This window comes from Ursus americanus, chromosome 6, assembly GCF_024610735.1.
Source record: "Ursus americanus isolate L20-20 chromosome 6, mUrsAme1.1.p, whole genome shotgun sequence".
Classification (NCBI taxonomy): Eukaryota; Metazoa; Chordata; class Mammalia; order Carnivora; family Ursidae; genus Ursus; species Ursus americanus.
In genome coordinates this window covers 3015001-3032500 of record NC_142132.1, presented here as the reverse complement: position 1 = coordinate 3032500, position 17500 = coordinate 3015001, and the positions used below count along the sequence as shown (strand labels likewise).

Sequence of the window (17500 nt, the reverse complement as noted above, 5' to 3'; positions counted from 1 at the left end):
GAGTGAGGCCCCCCCATAACGGGAGAGGGGAAGCAGGAGAGGCCCCCGGCGGCGGCCCTGAGAGGGGCCCCTGGTGAGGGCAGCGCGACATGAACCAACATAAAGGATGGTGCAAAGAAAAAGAAGCATTGCAAATAAAAAAAGACATGTAACATGTGTGCCTACCATTTTCCAGATAAGAAGGGGCCGTACCTTCTGACGGGTCTAGGCGGCGGGCCCGCCGCCCGTGTTTGGAGTTGTTGTGCACAAACATGTTGTCGGACACGGCCAGCACGTGGCCGTCCACGTTGACCGTTGTCGACACAACAACCTGCAAAGACGAAGCGGATGTGAAACGAGCTGGCGGAGGAAAGACGGAAGCCGCCGCCAGCCCCGCCGCGCGCACTGAGCGAGCCGCCCGCGCTCCGACGCCTCCCGGCCGCCAGCGCCCCAGCTTTTTGGCGAGTGGGGGTGGGCGGGCTGTTTTGCTCTGTTTTGACTCAGGATTGCTGCTCTTCAAAGCCCGCTACACTAATGACGGTTTAATCTCCTATTATGCTAACAAGTGAATTCAATTCAGAGAAATATTCTTCTAGCCATTAGCTTCAGAAACACCCCTCCAGTCGCTCATTTTAAAGCTGCTGTTTTGATTGATCTGTTCACATATTGATTAGTTTATCTAATTAAAATTAGTTCACTTGAGACTGTCGTCCCTTGAAGAGTGGTGAGGATTCAGAGTGCCCAAAACGGGCTTCCTAAATCAGAAGCACTCCGGCTACCCCAGCCCATCAGCCATGATCCCTGGGTCCATCTGACAATCCCATCTAACGTCTGGTAACGAACCTTCCCGTGTCTGAAAAGACTGAGCTGTGAGTAGTGACCGTGTCTTCAGTCCAGAACAAGCATCCTTTCTCAAGTTCCCTGCGGAGGCTGGCAAGGACCCTGGTGCCAACGGAAGGACCCCTTCCACTGTGGACAGCCTTGCCGACCCAGGCCGCCCAGAAATGGCACCTTTTAATGGACTCGGGAAATGGGAAGTACTACCCGGCCTTAAGATTTTTCTTCAACAGAGGGGGGCCCATGTGGTCCATTATTTCCAGAAAAGCTGATACGAGTATCAAAGACACAGGCCCTGGTTTAGTCTGGGTCTCACAGCAGGACTCGTGTGGCTGGAGTCAGCTGTAGGGTGAGGGGAGCCCGGCCTTGGCCACGCGTGGCCAGTGGTGAGAGCCAGTACCAGCTCAAGAAGCACAGCTCCAGAGAGAAAAATGTGGCTGGACAGGAGAGGAGGGAACCGGGAGGGTTCCCAGTCCACAGCTGCTCCCCCCGCCTGGTCTGCATATGTCCAAACATGCCATGGAAAACAACTATCGAAAGCCAAAGCTACAGTGGACCTTGGTTAACGGAAACTGGTTCATCCCATGTAACCAATGTACCCGCCAATGCAGGACATGAACACCAGGGGCAACTGGGAGGAGGCTGCCCCCAGAGGGTGCATGGGAATGCCTCGAACCTTCCATGGATTCTTCCCAAAAGCCTAAAACTGCCCTTTAAAAACTAGTCTGTTAGAGGAGCCTCAGGTGACTCAGTTGGTTAGGCGTCCAACTCTTGATTTCGGCTCGGGTCATGATCTCAGGGTGTGGGACCGAGCCCCGCCTCAGGCTCGGTGCTCACCAGGGAGTCTGCTTGAGATTCTCTCTCCCTCTCTGCCCCTTCCCCCCCCTAAAAAAAATTCTGTTAGAAAAAAATAAAGTATCAAAAATAAATAGCTTTTTAAGGATTAAAAAAAGGTCAAAGCTGCATATATTTTTTATATATGCATACGAATACATGTGTAATTGATTTTTCCATAAAAAATCTCCGGCCCCACAGGAAGATTGTGAAGCAGGGGCCATACCCACTGTACCCCCCAAAACTCCCTCCCAGGGGCAGCTCCCTTGATGCTTCTTTCCTGGGTGGGCCTCACCAAGACTACTGGAGTCTCACAGTATTGGGCCCCTCTGAGCCTCAAACACTGTGGGTACCACCATCGGCGTCCCCACGTCCAGCCTCAGACATGTCATCTTCTTCTCATCAACGGCCGCCCACCTATGGGGCAGGCGTGTGCGGTGCCCTGGCAGCCTCTGCCCCCAGGATGCAGGGCTCGGGAGGACCCACACCATCCCCTGAGCAGCAGGCTAGGCCACGGAACGAATGCTGAGCCACAGACTTGACCCTCTTTGAGTTCTTAGACCACGATACATTAAAGAAGCAAGAAAGGTAAAAATAAAAATAAGAAAAGGACACTGTCTTTGCTCTGCCATCTCTATATAGGTCAGCCACCCAGGGAAAAGCGTGTGGCTCAGCAGAGGGAGTGGACGGCTGGGTTCTGCTCCTTGGCTGGGGCCAGCCCCGCAGTGTGCCTACGGGAAGGTGCTGAGTTTCTGAAGCCAGCTGGAAATTCTGTGTAAGCCCTGCCAAACTCTTAGGTCCAGTTCAACCTTCTGAGAGGTGGGATGATGAGCTAAGGAGCAGAGTAAATCCTTCTAGTAACTGTGGGCCCACTCGCCACTGACGGCATGTTGGCCAAAGGCAAGACAGTGTGCACCCTCCACTCCGCTCTGATGGGCAGATACCACTGTCCAGCCTGGCGCCAGAAAGTGGAGGCAGGCCCAGCTGTTTACAAGAGACACGGTCCCCACCTGCAGAGCATGACTGTGGACCAGCCCACAGACCCTTCTCTGATGGCCTGGTTGGCTGTAAAGACAAATGTCACATGTCCTAAAGGACTGGAATATAAGTTAAATTTCTAAAGATGACCTTGAGTGGTTTGCTGGTAAGTCATCCAATCTAGCATTCATTCTTCTCTGGTTGGTAGGGACTAGCAGCAGTTCTGTGTCCCGGCCCAGAATATTTTTACAATTACGATCAGCAAAATAATCCATTGTGCGTGGAGTACCTCTCACCCTGAAGTAACCTCTTAATCATTCACAAAGGCAAGAAAAATAAGCACTCAGTGATAACCCATCCAACACTCCACCTTCTCTCCTTGAGATGAAATCCTCTTTAACAAACCAGAATATGACTTAGCCTGCATCCAGGAACATGGTCTAGCAATTAGGCACGGGTGTAAGGAAGCAAGAACACATCAACCCTGAGGGAAAGGAAGCTGAGCTGGGAGAACATTCTGGAATTTGTAAGGGCCCGCATCAAACAGGTGCAGCTCCCCTCATGAGGAGGGCCCAAGGTCTTGTGCCTACCCAGCAGGCTGCACTGTGGCTCTGCCCCATGAAAACTCCACCCATCCATCCCTAAAGGAAGACCGTTGGGCATGGGCTCCAAGTTCTCATCAACTGTGCATGGCTACGTACAGCTGAGGAAATGGGCTCCAGATGAACAAACATATTCGAAGAGATTCTGAAACAGTCCTTCTGAAACACCTACGAGACTCACCGTGGCTGAAAGTCCGAGGGAACCCGGCTTAACCTGCAGCTCTGAGAACTCGAACTCCCAGGTACCTGGCAGCCCAACGCAGAGGCCGGGCGTGGCACACCGCCCCAAGAGGTGCACCTTATAAGCCAAGGTCACGTTTTCGGAGCCCAGCGTGCACAGACTCGGTGAATCTGGCGTACTGAAGAGGCTGAATCATTTTTAAAGTGATGTGATTGAAATATTTTATCAAATGAGCCACTTCTGGTTTGCTCCCAAGCCCCTGGAGAACTAGAGACTGTTTTCTGAACAATCGCAACATCAGAGAATTCAAACTTCATGTTAAAAGTCCGGACCGTGGCCCGCGTGCCTTTGAGAGAAGTGTACCTGGAATCTCCGCATATCTCGAGGGTTGCCTGCATTCTTCAAACAGTTCTGATTGCACTTGAGGAAAAACTTTAGAAAGAATCTATAAAAATACAAAAAACGGATATGTGTTAGGGTCACGAGACAAACTCACAAACTTCAAGAACGACACTGTTGCGCAGGCAGTGGCGGAGGCGACCCGCCACCGCGGCTCGCCGCCTGTAGGGGGCAGTACCGAGAGACGACTTTGGAGGCGCCTGACAGCCAGCACAGGAGATGTCCACAGACTTCCATCTGTCTCGACATTACGGGTCTCTAAGCTTTATGACAAGAGCTGCGACTTAGACTGGCCATCCCTTGCCTGGACCTTTGCACAGTGACCACTGGGGAACTGTCCAGCCCAGACGGGGCTGCCAGCTTTGGCAGATAAAACACAGGATGCCTGGTTACATCTGAGCCCTGGACGGATGACAAAGTTCCTTAGGTTCTTACGTCCCAAAGCATCCCTAGCCTCAAACACCGCTATTTAGCCATAACTTCAACGGAACTGGACGTACCCAACTTTATCTGGCAGTCTAAGCCCAGAGGACACCGCTGCCCAGGTAAACAGACTTTCCAAGACCAATTTTTTAAGTTACAGTGGGCGCAACTCTTGATAAGAGAGGATTTGAGGGTGTTTGTTAAGGATTGCAATGACTTCTGTGAAGGGTCTACATGTGTTTTTGAGGAAATAATCGGAGATTCTGATATGGCAATGAAGCTGTGGCTCAGGCGGAGAGCAAGGAGAAGCAGCCCCCAGCCTGGGCTCGGGGGCGAGCGCCTTTCTATTTCCCGCCAAGCCTGCCCTTGTGCTTTGAGGCATGAAGATGCAGGGGTCCTGACAGTGTGTTGAGATGCTGTGACAAAAACCTCATCACGCTGTCCCCTCCATGCCCGTGTGCTCGGTGACAAGGACAGAAGCTTTGGCTCACAACGTAAGCGCATGGGCGTTGGGCACGGGGGACGCACCGGGGGGCGGGGGTCTCTGGGCCGACATACGTGCCCTCTTCTGTGTCTGTGCGTCCCGTCCAGCAAGGCTACTAACAGAGCTCCCCCGGTCTTTTCTGTCTCCATATCACCCGTCCTACTTGAGGATCACTCGTTTTTCACGAAGTTGCACGTGATTTCCTTGAGCTCAACCTGACGGTCAAGGTTCCTTGTTGACAATTATCATATCAGAAAGCAAAAAGGACCCCGTGGACGAAGATTCGCGTCTCTAGCTGCATCCCCAACATGTCCCGGCAACTTCTCTGCACAGCCGGAGAACAGCCAAGGGACGGGGAAGAGGAGAGCGGCCACGTCGTTCAACGTTCTTGCACAGCACCAGGCCTCGCCATTTTAGGCCAGAATTGACATCTTTTATTAACTCCCTCACCTCCACGCTCAGCTCGCGGCACCCCAGCACCATCTGCCAGCGGCACACAGTAAGTTACTTGATATTCCTCCCACCGATTTTGCCTAACAGCCCCGTGCAATTAAGCCGCACGCGCTCTGCAGAGAGGGAAATGAGACGCACCTGCGGCCGCGCGGCGCTGACTGCACCGGGAAGGCCTAACAAGGTGAGGGCGTCGCAAAGTTATCGTCCTGTCAGGCAATTAGGGCTGCACTTCGGGGACAGCCACATGGCGCAATTACGCCACACATTACCGCCCGGCTAATCTTCCGAGCAGGCGCCGGCCGAGCGGCTCTCCTCTGCACGGAGCCGTCTGCGGGAGCTTTTGTCCTGGGAACGATTTTTCTTTTTGGACCCTCCCCCTGCCCCCTCTGGAGGAGGTTTCTTTAAATTCCTTGATGTCAAAAAAAATTAAATAAATTCCTTGATGTCTTTTTAGGCGGTTCACCCTTCACCTCAAAGACAGCAGAGCGTGTGCTGAAGGGGGTCTGGGGGCGGGCGGAGGCAGGGCCCGGCGCTCTCGGGCCTCGACTACCACCGGCACACAGCCGGGCACCGGGCCGCGAGCACCTCTGCGCTCTCGGGGCCCGGCTCGGGTGCAGGTACAGGCGCTGATGTGGGAGGTGGCCCTGGCAGTGTTGCCTCAATCCCGAGTGTCTCATGAGCCGTGGACGCGCACGGCCCCGGGGCCAGGACCCCCTTCACGTGCTCTGGTCCCAGTGACACGGACCCAGTACCGTGCCACATCGAGGGCCGGAGACAGGGAGCTTCGGCCGGGAGGAAGAGGAGCCTCGTGCTGACTTTCCCGCCTTGTCTGGGTCGTGATGAAGTGGAGGAGTCCGCGAGGCCTCTTCCTAAGGCGGGTGGCACAGGAGAACCAGCGTGGGGCCGCTGACGCCGGAGCCAAGCAGGGCCGGCACCGAGGGCGCAGAGACGCCGGTGCCGACGTTTGGGGGCGTGAGGTCGCTGGGTGCCCTCCACGTGAAGTCAAATGGTAATTCTCATCCTTTTACTCAATTACCCTGTAATTGGCTTTTTTCCTAAGAAATATCTGACAACCACTTTACATATCTCCCTTCCAGAGTCTGGTACACAAAGGATTTAATACTCTTGTTATGAAAGGAAAAATCTTTCCTATGTCAGAAAATCTTTGGCTTTAACACCAATAAACTCTCTATTACTGCTAAACATGGATTTGCTGCTCGATGGCAAAGAGGCGATAAAAATTCGAACCTGTCATTAGTACATTATGCTTAATTGTGTACAGTGTGCTTCCCATCGCATCTGTTGGCCCATCATCAAAATGACCATTATGTACACTAATTCCCTGACCCTGTCTTTATTTCCCTAAAGAGCCATCAGCTTTCACAGTAGGTACCAGAGTAAATCAAGCTTGAAATATGGGCTTTATTTACTTGTTTCTCTCAGGCAGGAGGGAAGGCAGCAGCCCAGGGCAAACCGCTGCACATCCGCAGAAACTCCCCAGTAATATTCTGCTCGGAGACCGCACACACTCCTGGAAAGTTCTCAGTAGCGATTAGAAGGGGGGAGAGGTAGGATCTCATTACTTCGGAAACCAGGTTTCGGCCTGGAGAGCGTGCGGGGATTCACAGAAGAGGCCACACGAGCGACCCCGAGGGCGCACACGGGCGGGTTCCGGGGGCCGCCGCCTCCCGGGCACCAGCACCTGGGAAAGTGGGCGCAGGGCCGCGGCTCCAGCCACAGTACCTGCGGTCCACGCTGCAGAGCCCCGGGCAGGCCCTCATGTCTGCGGGGACCTCGACCCAGCAGAGCCCGGCCACGGCTGCGCCGGCCAAGCCAAGTGAAGCTCGGTCCTGGCTGTGTCCAGACCAGAGGCTGCGGCGCCCACAGGAAGCTCGAGGCGGCGGGCGAGGACCCCATGAGCGGGGCCATCGCAAGACACGGGACCAACCGTTTCGACGGGAGCCCATCCTCAGCATCCCCACAATAAGGGGCAAGCCCCCACCGCAGTCACTCATTTCAGAGTCTGCTCCACTTCTGTGTGTTTAAGCTATGAATTAGTTCATTTATATTTACTTTTATGAAGCTGATTAACCAGAGCTTCTCTATCTGATGAAAATCATTTTAATTGTAGTGTTAGGCTCCTGTGTAATATCCATTACATTATGAACTGTTTAAATTCTACACGGGCATTGTATAAATTGGCCCTTTGTGTGCGCGTAGGCAATTAGGACAAACAGCTCTCCTTTAAACGGCTGCACAACTTTGTGGTGGTGTTCAGGACAATCAGAAACAAAGGAGGCTGCTTAATTGTAATTTAATGGAATATCAAGGAGTCCGTGGCATTAGACGCTGGCAACGGAGAGCAGGAGAGAAAAATTAACTGCAATTATGTTTGATTAAAGCTATCCTTCTCAATAATCAGCAGTCCTGACAGGCCATGGGGCTCTCGTGGGTTCCAGGATGGCAAAAGGTGTTGAGCAATATTAGGGCCAATAAAGGGGATATTAGCATAGCTAATTACAGCCCTGCAAAACCTGTAAAGGGGGCCTCTGTGTATTGTAATGTGTGAAATAATTGGACAAGGCCGTTATCAATTACATAAGGAATGAATTTGGTTTGTCAGAGAAAAGCTGATGAGATGCATTTCATCTGACACCATTCCCTTCCCTCATGTTTCCAGTAGCTAAGAACTTGCCCACTTGTATCAAAAGCTGCAACTTACCAGTGGCCAAATCACTGATAAAATTATCTTGCCTGCAAGTGTTAGGTAATTAATACCACTCATCCTCACCGCCGTCCCTGCACTGCTGCTTCTCACCTAACTGAAGCCACTAATCATGTAATAATGATTTTTTTCCCTCTGGTCAAAGGAGAAATAGATTGTCTCCTCAGAAATGCAGTGGGCTTGGCGTGCGCACCCTGGTGATTGAGGAGAAAAAAGGAACTTTGAGCAGTTTTAATTGCTTGCCTTTTGCATGTGGGTATCACTTGTTTGAAATTACCTCCTCTCGGCATTTCGGGAATCCTATATGCAGGGACTTTTTTTTAATTGTTTTTTAAGATTTTATTTATTTATTCAACAGAGATAGAGACAGCCAGCGAGAGAGGGAACACAGCAGGGGGAGTGGGAGAGGAAGAAGCAGGCTCATAGTGGAGGAGCCTGATGTGGGGCTCGATCCCGTAACGCCGGGATCACACCCTGAGCCGAAGGCAGACGCTCAACCGCTGTGCCACCCAGGCACCCCTTTTTATTTTTTTTTTAATTTTTAATCACCAAGTCTTAGACTCTTCCAGAGCTTGGTCTCGCCCGTGCTTGAAAACGTGAGTGACAGCATGCAGCAAGGGGTGAGCCCGACAGGCCGTCCGAGGAGTCCTCAGCCCCCATCTGAGCACAGGCTAAACGCTGGGCTCAGAGCAAAGAGCTCAGGCTTGCGACAGACCCCTCCCACGTCTCAATTCCAGCCTCTGTCCCAGCAGGCACGGCCTCCTCTTCTGGTCCTCCACTATAGGCAATATGGGAAATTTGAGTCAAGAATGAAAAATATTGGGGCGCCTGGGTGGCACAGTAGTTGAGCGTCTGCCTTCGGCTCAGGGCGTGATCCGGGCGTTATGGGATCGAGCCCCACATCGGGATCCTCCACTATGAGCCTGCTTCTTCCTCTCCCACTCCCCCTGCTTGTGTTCCCTCTCTATCTCTGTCAAATAAAATAAAATAAAATCTTAAAAAAAAAAAAAAGAATGAAAAATATTGATATCATTTTCTGGTGGGGGAGGGGGGATCAGGGGGTGCTCGCCTTTCCATTTTAAGGCTGAGCTCTTAATAAGCAGCAAATGAAGACGGCCATGGGTAGACCTCCGTGTCATCAATCAGAAAACCCAAAGCTTCCGTGTGTGAATCATGGTGCTGAGAGCTTCCGGAGGTTCCCAGAGAATCCCATTCCAGACCAAGCCCCACGCTTGTAGTTCCCGAATCCAGAACACAAAACCAGGAGGCTATTTTCATAACGTTGACTTGACAAGAAAGAGTGTGGGGTACCAAGCAGAAAATGCAGCTGGCAAAGTCCCCGCCCACTGGGGGTGGCCAGGGGCCGGGAACAGGAGTTTGGCGGGGGGGAGGGGGGGGCAACACCTCAGTGGCCCAGGGTCTCCTTTTGGTGGCGATGGAAGTGTCCGTACCCACAGAGGGGTGGTGGTTGCACAATCCTGGGAAGGTACTAAACACCCCTGAATTGCGTGCCTTAAAACGATTAATTTCATGTTCTGTCAACCCACAGCGACTCACCCCAGCCCCCAGTCCCCGCCCCGACGTGGAGGAGTGCGTGGACGAGAGCAGGGGCCTCTCAGGGACTCGGGGCTGTGGCCACCACTGCGCTCTTGAAAGGAAACAGTTAAAGAGTCAAATTAAAAGATAGAGCCTTTAAGAGACTTTTCCCTGACTGATAAGAAAGTGACCAGTGGAGTGCTTCCTTGAAGTCCCTGCTAATTACTGGGAAGTCCCTGAAAGCAGTGGCCGCAGCTGTGGTGTACGCGCCCGGCCATCAGTCGCTGGAGTATTGATTACTGAGCAATTCTAGCTGATCGGGTTCTGGTGCTCAGAGACAATGTGCTTCCTTCACAAAACCTGTAATGAGCAGTTCCTATACAAGACTACATTCTGCTGACATCAGATCTGTGCACCGAGATAGCACACAGGTCAATACGGATCGGATTTCCAAAATGCGAGGGTCTGAATGTCAGGCCTCTCTTTTCCTCCCTCTCCTGCCATTAGCTCTTACTGGGCTCACGTTCCGTAATGCCATACGGGAGGAAAAGTCTGCTCCATTAGGCTGATTTATTCTTCAAATATGCCATGACAAATTGCTCCAACACCAGACTTATTAAATTCTTGTACATTTCAAGTTATGGGTCTCATATACTTGTAGGGCCTGCATGACGTCATAATGGAGGGGCAGAGGGTGACGGTATTGAATTTAACAGCCGTGCCCAGATGTCCTCCGTGAGGGGGCCCCCTCCCCGGCGAGAGGCCCGGGGCCGCCCAGCTCTCCACCATGGGATCCCGGGCTCCGTGCGCGCCGGCACCCCGCGCGCGGCATCCTGCATGTAAATATAGGTGTAGGAGGATTTGAAAACATCCACGGCTTGACTCGCGGTTCAACAATTACTGGCCTTTGTCTGGGGGTTCCTGGTCTACTGTGGCAGAGCCTGTCTCCAGCGGACTAGAGCTATTTTACTTCCCTTCTCTGTAGTAACCACACCGCATTAACGATATTTGTACTACAATCACCAAGGGACCCACTTCCCAGATTCTATCACTTCTTTATCTCCTGACAAATACCTCACTATCGAACATTATTAGGTTTAGAAAATTAACCCTTCACGGTCTGGGCCGCACGAGGCCCCACCATCCCTCCAAAGAGCCTTATCGCTAAATTTCTGCTATAATGGTTTTTCTTTTCATCACATTTTCACCAGTGGCTGTCGGGAGGCACTTGCAGATACCACGATCTTGTACTTTTGCAAGATTCTCATTAAATTGATGCCAAGGAGACCTGATGGGATTTAATAGCTTTGCCGGCCAGTTCGATAGCCACGTCCATAACAGATCCTGCCAAGCCTTCGTCTTGGAGAAATTTGTATGACTTGCATTAAACTTTTCCGGGTGGTTTTAATGTGTTCAGATAAGTAAAACCCAGGCAGACACTTTAAACGCAAACGCGTCCCGGAGTCCTATGCCTTTGTCAGCTCCCCGACCCGCCTCGCTGTCAGGATTCTAGTTAGTATTTTCTGTAACTGTTCCTGATATTTCATGATAGTTTTGATAAGGTTATCTGTTTAAAAGAAGTCAACTGCACAACACAAAAGAAATGTGAAGTGCACTGTATTTACACTAGGGTTCTTGTTTCAAGTGCCTATCTTTCTTTTCCTCTTTACCTATTTCTCTATTTCTAATGGGCGATGCAGCATTGACATTATTTCCCCACCAGATCATTCGCCCTGTCAATCAGTCTGTATTTTGTCTTTCGCTGTGGGCTCATTAAAACAGCTTCCTCACTCCCTCTGGACACTGCTCTATTTGCCAGCTCTGATCACAAAGCTCCTTATTTAAGAAAAATGCCAGCATCACTTGGCTCACATCAGATGCACCCCCTGACTTGTTGCCAGCTCCAGGGGAGACTTCTCACAGAGACTTTGTGCGCAGAGATGAAGTGCCTACGCGAACCGAAACTTACGGTTTCAAACCCCTCCCACCGCGCGCGGGTGCCTTTTTCAGGATCTGAAGAGAACAGGCATGCTCTTCCTGCCACGCTGACTTCAGATGGCTGTGGAGATCGTTCTCAAAACAAATGTATATTTTTTTTTGTTTTTCGGGGTTCCCCCCCACAATCTCTAAGTGGGAAAGATGTTGTTCATCTTCTCCTGCTCAGATGCACGCACCCCCCCCCAAACCATGCCAGCTTGCTTAATTAAGAACTATCATCTTTGTGGGCTGAATTATTAATAAAAAAAATCACATTTTAAATCAAGCCCATGCACGCACACAGGACACCAGTGTCGAACCTGCCTATGCCGGCCTCTCTCGCCTTTTAGGTCCTGATTAAAAACTTATTAAAACATTATAAATGATTAATGGGAGCACAGCTCTGAGTGGCAATTATTAGTTTTAATGCAGGTAATGCAGCTTAATGAGGGGGCACATGTGTGCAAAGCTTTAACTTCATTACCCCTGCGTGTCAACAAATACAAGAGAAATGTGTGTCCAGGTCATCCATTACTCGAAACAGCACTGAGCCTTCCCTCTTCACGTCCCTTTGTTGATGAGCCAGGAGCCATAAATTAATCCTGGTCTGTGGCTCAGGGAAGGGCCAAGGTGTTAAAATCACGGTAAACCTCGCTCGGCTCCCCACGCCGCCATACAGCTGTCTGTGTGAATATTCCACAGATGATCTTTTCTGGGGCCTTCGGCACACGGGGATTTTCCCCTGGAGTTGTGGCAGGCTGTCATTGTCTGCGCGCGGAAATGAAAGCTCCCAACGTTCAGAGCCGATTGGGTTTCTTTGCTTTCTAGTTTCCAAAGATTTGTGGAGGAGTTTGGCTCCGGCCTCCCAGCCCCGAATTCATGTTAGCACGCTGGTCCTAAATATTCGGACGTGATGCCCGCGTCCCTCGTTCAGAGCGCTCGCGTCCCGCCCGCAGCGGTGAAGGTCGTGGGGGGAGAGACCGCGTCCCGGGCCCCCCAGCAAGGCCGGGCTGCAGAGGCCTACAGACGTGCCAGGCAGCGCCCAGCGGCGGGGCGAGCCCGGGTCCAGGAGGTGGCAAGCAGGGAGCAGGGGCATTCGGGAGGCGGGGAGCGGGGTGCTTGGGAGGCCGACCCCGCCCGCCCAGAGCCCACGACTGGGGGCGCGCCCCCACCCACCTTCTCGCATCACCTTTCATTTTCTGTTTTTGTGACAAGCAGCTAGATCCGGGCTGATCTCCACTATCTGTTTGAAGAGTATTCAGGACTATTTGCATCATTTTATCGCTAATGTATAATATATGGCTCTAAAGTGAGCCCAAGCACTGTCTTGTTACCGAGCATAAAAAAGTAAGGGCAATAAAGACACATTAGTCCTCTCCAGCACCGCGGCTATAATGCAAGCAGGAAAGGTTGCTGCTTTGAGTTGAGAGGCAACCTTTCTGCCTAAGACAATGGAAGAGTAAAGAAAATGTCAAATCAAGAAAAGCTGGATTTAGAGATGAGGCAGCCCAGAATGACGTGGGTGCCATATTTTGTGAAACTATAATGCTGTTGGCAGCAAAGATCCGTGTTTCTGATTCATCTAGTGCTGCATGGCAAAGCTTTGTCAGTCTGTGCAAGGTATAAATAATTCAGGGTGAGAGATGGCAATTACAGGGCCCTGCACAACCAAAATGAATATTTTATGAGGACTAAAACTGCTCTGGAATGAATCATACACACGGAGTCGCACACACATGGCGAGTGGGCGCACATGCCAGCCCCAAGAAGAGCACGGCCCGGCCCTACCTCCTTCCAGAGCCTCCACCAGGAACCCAGCAGCCGGGAAGAAGCAAGCACGGCCTCCCCCATGCCAGGCCGGATGGCCCGGCCCTCGTGGCTGCAGACGTGCCCCCCACGCTCAGCAAGGAGGCAAGAGACGGCACCCCACAACCTTGGCCGGCAGACCATACAAGTTTGGTCTTTAAGGACGAGTTCTGAATTAGCGCCGTGGCTTTCTTATTGTTTCAACTGTTCGAACAACTCATGAGTGGGAGCGGGGACCTTCTTCCGGCGAGAGCTGATCTGGATTTGGGCACAAGGAGGAAGGACCGTTGTGCTGGTCTCCACGAGAGGGAGGGCGCTGAGGGAGGGGTACATGTGAGCCTCCATGGGCGGCCCACCCGCACGCCCGGCCCGAGTTGCCGTTCTCCTCCGGCTCTTCCTCTGTCTTCTGGACCGAACCTTGTATGGTCTGGGTTGCCGGACTGCAGGGAGGGACCGCAGCTTTTCATGCTTTAGGTCCAAATTCACACATAAAAGTTGCTTTCCTCACTTTGAAAAGCGGTCCCCTACTAATGGGGGTAGGATTATGCCGAAAGAGATTTTTTAAAGGCTGAAAGGATGGTTTCATCTGTTACATTTCCTCCAAAAATGCTCCTGGTGAATGGCTAGAACAAATAACAACATTGTTCACGAGGCTGAGGAGGCCAGTCCCACTGGTGAATGGCCATTGTGTTTGTCCAGCTACTGATACCTGGGCCTTTGTGGGGGAAAGAAGGCCGGGGGCCGTGACATCAACACAGCACAAGCGTCCCTCTGTGCAGACACCCCGAGCGGGTCCCCACCACGGTGGGAACAGAACACCAGATCCCTGAGAGGTGGTTTTCTTTAAATCCAACTCCAATGCATTGTTTATGAAAACAAGGCTATTAGGTATATTAATAATTTGATAAATAGGGATTTGCCCTTAATTATTCATGAAGAACACTTGGCAACAGTAAAATTATATTCGCAGAACAGGTTTATAAACCAGCTAATTATAAATTAAGTATGCAAGAGAAAATTGCTAACCTTGAAATTAAAATATTTTATGATTCTGCAATTACAAAAAAAGGTAGAGAATTATCCAAACCCCAGTGTGAGCAGGGGCCCCACAGACGGCACAGCACGGGCCAGGGGAGTGACAGCAGAGCAGGTGGGCCGGGAAAAGTGCTCCCCCACCCCCACCATGGAACCACAAGCGACAGTGGCTTCGTGGCCAACGGGCAGCACCACTCTGCTTGTCCTGCTCAGGTGCAACTTCACAAGGGCACAACCTCACAAAACCAGCATCCGCTGGACAAAGCAGGTGGGCATCCTTAGAAAGGCTGTGTCTGCTCTCTGGGAAGGACACGGCATGTCACCTCTGCTGCTGTCACGCCCCGGCACGTGGGCAGCCCGGCGTGTTCCCATCGCTGCGCCCAGGGTCCACAAGGAGGCCCCTGAAGGCTCCTCGGCCCCCTCCTCACTTCGCTGTCCTCCTGCTGGAGTGGGGGTCCACAGTGAGCTTGGGGCTCCTGAGGGTCCACACTGTTGCCAGAGGCGGAGGCATGCAGTGCCACTTGTCCCCACTAGAGGGCCTCTGGCCGCGGCGTCCATGGGGCGCTCAGGGATGCCCTTGTGCAATCAGGACACAGCCGCCCGCCTGCCAACAAACTTGGGACAGACCCTTCCTCCCACCGGGGTCGTCTGGTCTTCCTCTCTGGCTCTTCTGCCAGCAGACTTCCTTGTCGAGGGGCTCCATCCACACCCGCCCACCCACGACCTCTGCGGCCCCCCAGAGCTAAAGGGCCAGCAACACCCGTGCGTGAGTTTCACAAAGCCTGCCCTTCCTGGTGTGATTCGCGAGGACACACACAAGTGTGTCGTTCACTCTGCAACAACTAGAGAGCCTCACCCCTCTTTCGGGCACGTGTTAAAAGAACTCAGGAAAGCAACCAGGATGAATTCACTGAAGAATATCCTGTTTAAAAAAACAAAAAAGTAGGCCGTATTCCCTAACTTCTTTTCCCGTGGCTGCGTCGCATGTAACAAAAATGCAAACTATAGAGACCCTGTGACCACGGAGGCCAGCCTCCTGCCCCCCCTACTTGACTACACCATAACTCAGTGCCTGCACGTGTCCCTTCTTCACGCTCCTGAAATCCAAGAGAAAAATGAGCAAAATCCACTTCAATGGTTTTTTCTTTTTTTTCTTTATTTCTTTTTGGTTATGAAGAGTCTTGACTTCCCTGAGAGTAGAGAGCCCCGTGAACTGCTCACGGAACAGAGAAAACAGCACAGTGCACACCTTCCTGCCCCAGCCGCCGCCCTAACACTCCGAGACAGCTGCGGGTCAGGCGGCCAACCAATCGGCAGGTCTCTGGGAACTCAGATAATGAAAATTTTTTCATGTATAAAATCCTTCATCAACATGCTGGTGGCGTCATCCTGTAGTGCAGACGCTGCAACTTAAAATTAATATACAACAGAACCTTTAACGAAATGAGCGTCCCTGGCTGTACGGTACACGTGCCCCTGAGCGGTGGCCAGGAGGGTCACGACCCCAGGCTCGTGCGCAGCTCTAACCCTGTCTCGCTGCCACGACCCGGAGAGCCTCAGAAACAACGGTCGCTGCCCCCCGGGGTCCCCAGGGCCCAGAAGGGACTTCAAAATTTGGAGACAAGGATGCCGCTCCCCCAATGCCAAGAGGTGGGATGCGCCCAAAAGGCAACCACCCAGCCTGGTCTCTGGCCCCAGCGTGAAGCCCCCTTCCACCAATTAGGGTAACTCCATCGGCTGGCAGCTAAAGAATGTTTTTATCATTTGGAATAGTCTATTTACCATTTGATAGGATACATTCCTTCCTGCACCTCTGGGATGCGCCCCAGATGCTACACAACTTCCCCTAACAATATTTAAATTGCTTACAAAGCCTCTCTAAATATTTGCTATGTATTTAGCATGCCTAAGATTTGCCCGTTATCCCAAAGTCTTTTTGTTGTAAATTGCAATTTTACAACTTCATGCTCGTGATATATTTTGACAAAGCTCTGCTGACACCCTCTATTGGCCTCCAAAGGCAAAATAGCTGATACTCCATGAGCCACCAGAGAACTCTCAATTTGTTGTGAGGCCCGCTGCCACTTTGCCATCCTCAATCTGCATGGAAAAAGATTAAACATTCAATTTGTTACTTGATAGGCCACAAGGTTCGCCACTTACCATACAAATGGAAAACATTACTGTCATTCCTCAACTTGCTTGCCTGAGTATTTTATTATTTGTAATATTTACTTCAGGGAAATTATGATTCATGTCATATTTATCTTCATGAAAAATGAGCATCTAAATGGAAATCACCTTTTGAATGTACCAGGATATAGTGTAATACTAATATGCTTCATGAACTATAAAATTTAGTCACAGTATACGGATATATTATAGCATGACTTTAATACTCTCCCATCAAGCAAATTTTCTCTGTGTTAAGCTGATACTCTGAGCCCTGATTCCAGTTGGATAATCATTACACTTACATGATGGTACAAGTCACTGCCTGTGGATTTATGTCCCCCTCAGCTCTTTTGCATTAATCTGCCTCTGAATAAGCTATTCGCACTTCCTCCAGTGCACGCAGGAAATTGAAATAAGGTGCAAATTTGTAGGCCTTAAATCTGAGCAAGCACAGACAGATATTTTTCACCTGATACCATTCATTTGTTTCAAGTAAATACAAAAGACATTTTTTATTCTTTGTCTTTGTCCTGAGGCCGTTCTTCGCGAGAACGACTGTTGTGTTTTCCCCTCCATATTTATTTCCATTTTTGCAGAAGTCAGAGTTCAATGAAGTATCTGCAATCAGCTCTGATTCGGACTCATGGTGACATCTGTACAGACATGGGGGCCCCCGCGAGCTACGTGCCCTCCTTCGTGGCCTGCTGGCGGCAAGCACCACCGCTCAGGGGCCCACAGCGCACTTTCCAGAATCTCCCTCGCATAACCGCAAAGCATCAAAGCTTCAGTGGCTCGCAGAACCTTCCGTGTGGCCCTGGTGAGAGGCATTTCGACTCATGACAGAGGTAGTTCCGAAATAGCTAAAGTGACAGGAAGAGCTTGGCATCTCTCTACCCCCAGTTATCGGGGAAATTTTGAGATTCTTGGCCAAGCCTGTCCCATCTCCAACCTCTTCCTCGAGGGCTAACCTGTAGCCAATCAGGCTGTTATGGGAGATTTATGGGCCCGCCTCTCTCTGCCAACGGCCTGCGTGATGACCCAGGGCTAAGGCACCAGCAGGGGAAGCGCTCATTTCT

At 51.3% G+C, this 17500-nt stretch overlaps 1 protein-coding gene across 13 annotated transcripts in view; it reads right to left on the bottom strand.

Annotated features, from left to right (window-relative positions):
• EBF3 (EBF transcription factor 3) overlaps positions 1–17500 on the bottom strand; it is a 118186-nt gene that overhangs the window by 36076 nt on the left and 64610 nt on the right. For 9 of the 13 annotated variants that reach the window (XM_045809488.2, XM_045809498.2, XM_045809487.2 and 6 more), the window contains exons 7-8: positions 3775–3856; positions 166–310 (exon numbers count right to left, since the gene is read on the bottom strand). In XM_045809488.2, coding sequence (XP_045665444.1) covers positions 166–310; positions 3775–3856 — 227 coding nt within the window. The remainder of the gene's footprint in view (positions 1–165; positions 311–3774; positions 3857–17500) is intronic. The other 4 variants (XM_045809489.2, XM_045809494.2, XM_045809493.2 and 1 more) reach the window with 1 other exon arrangement.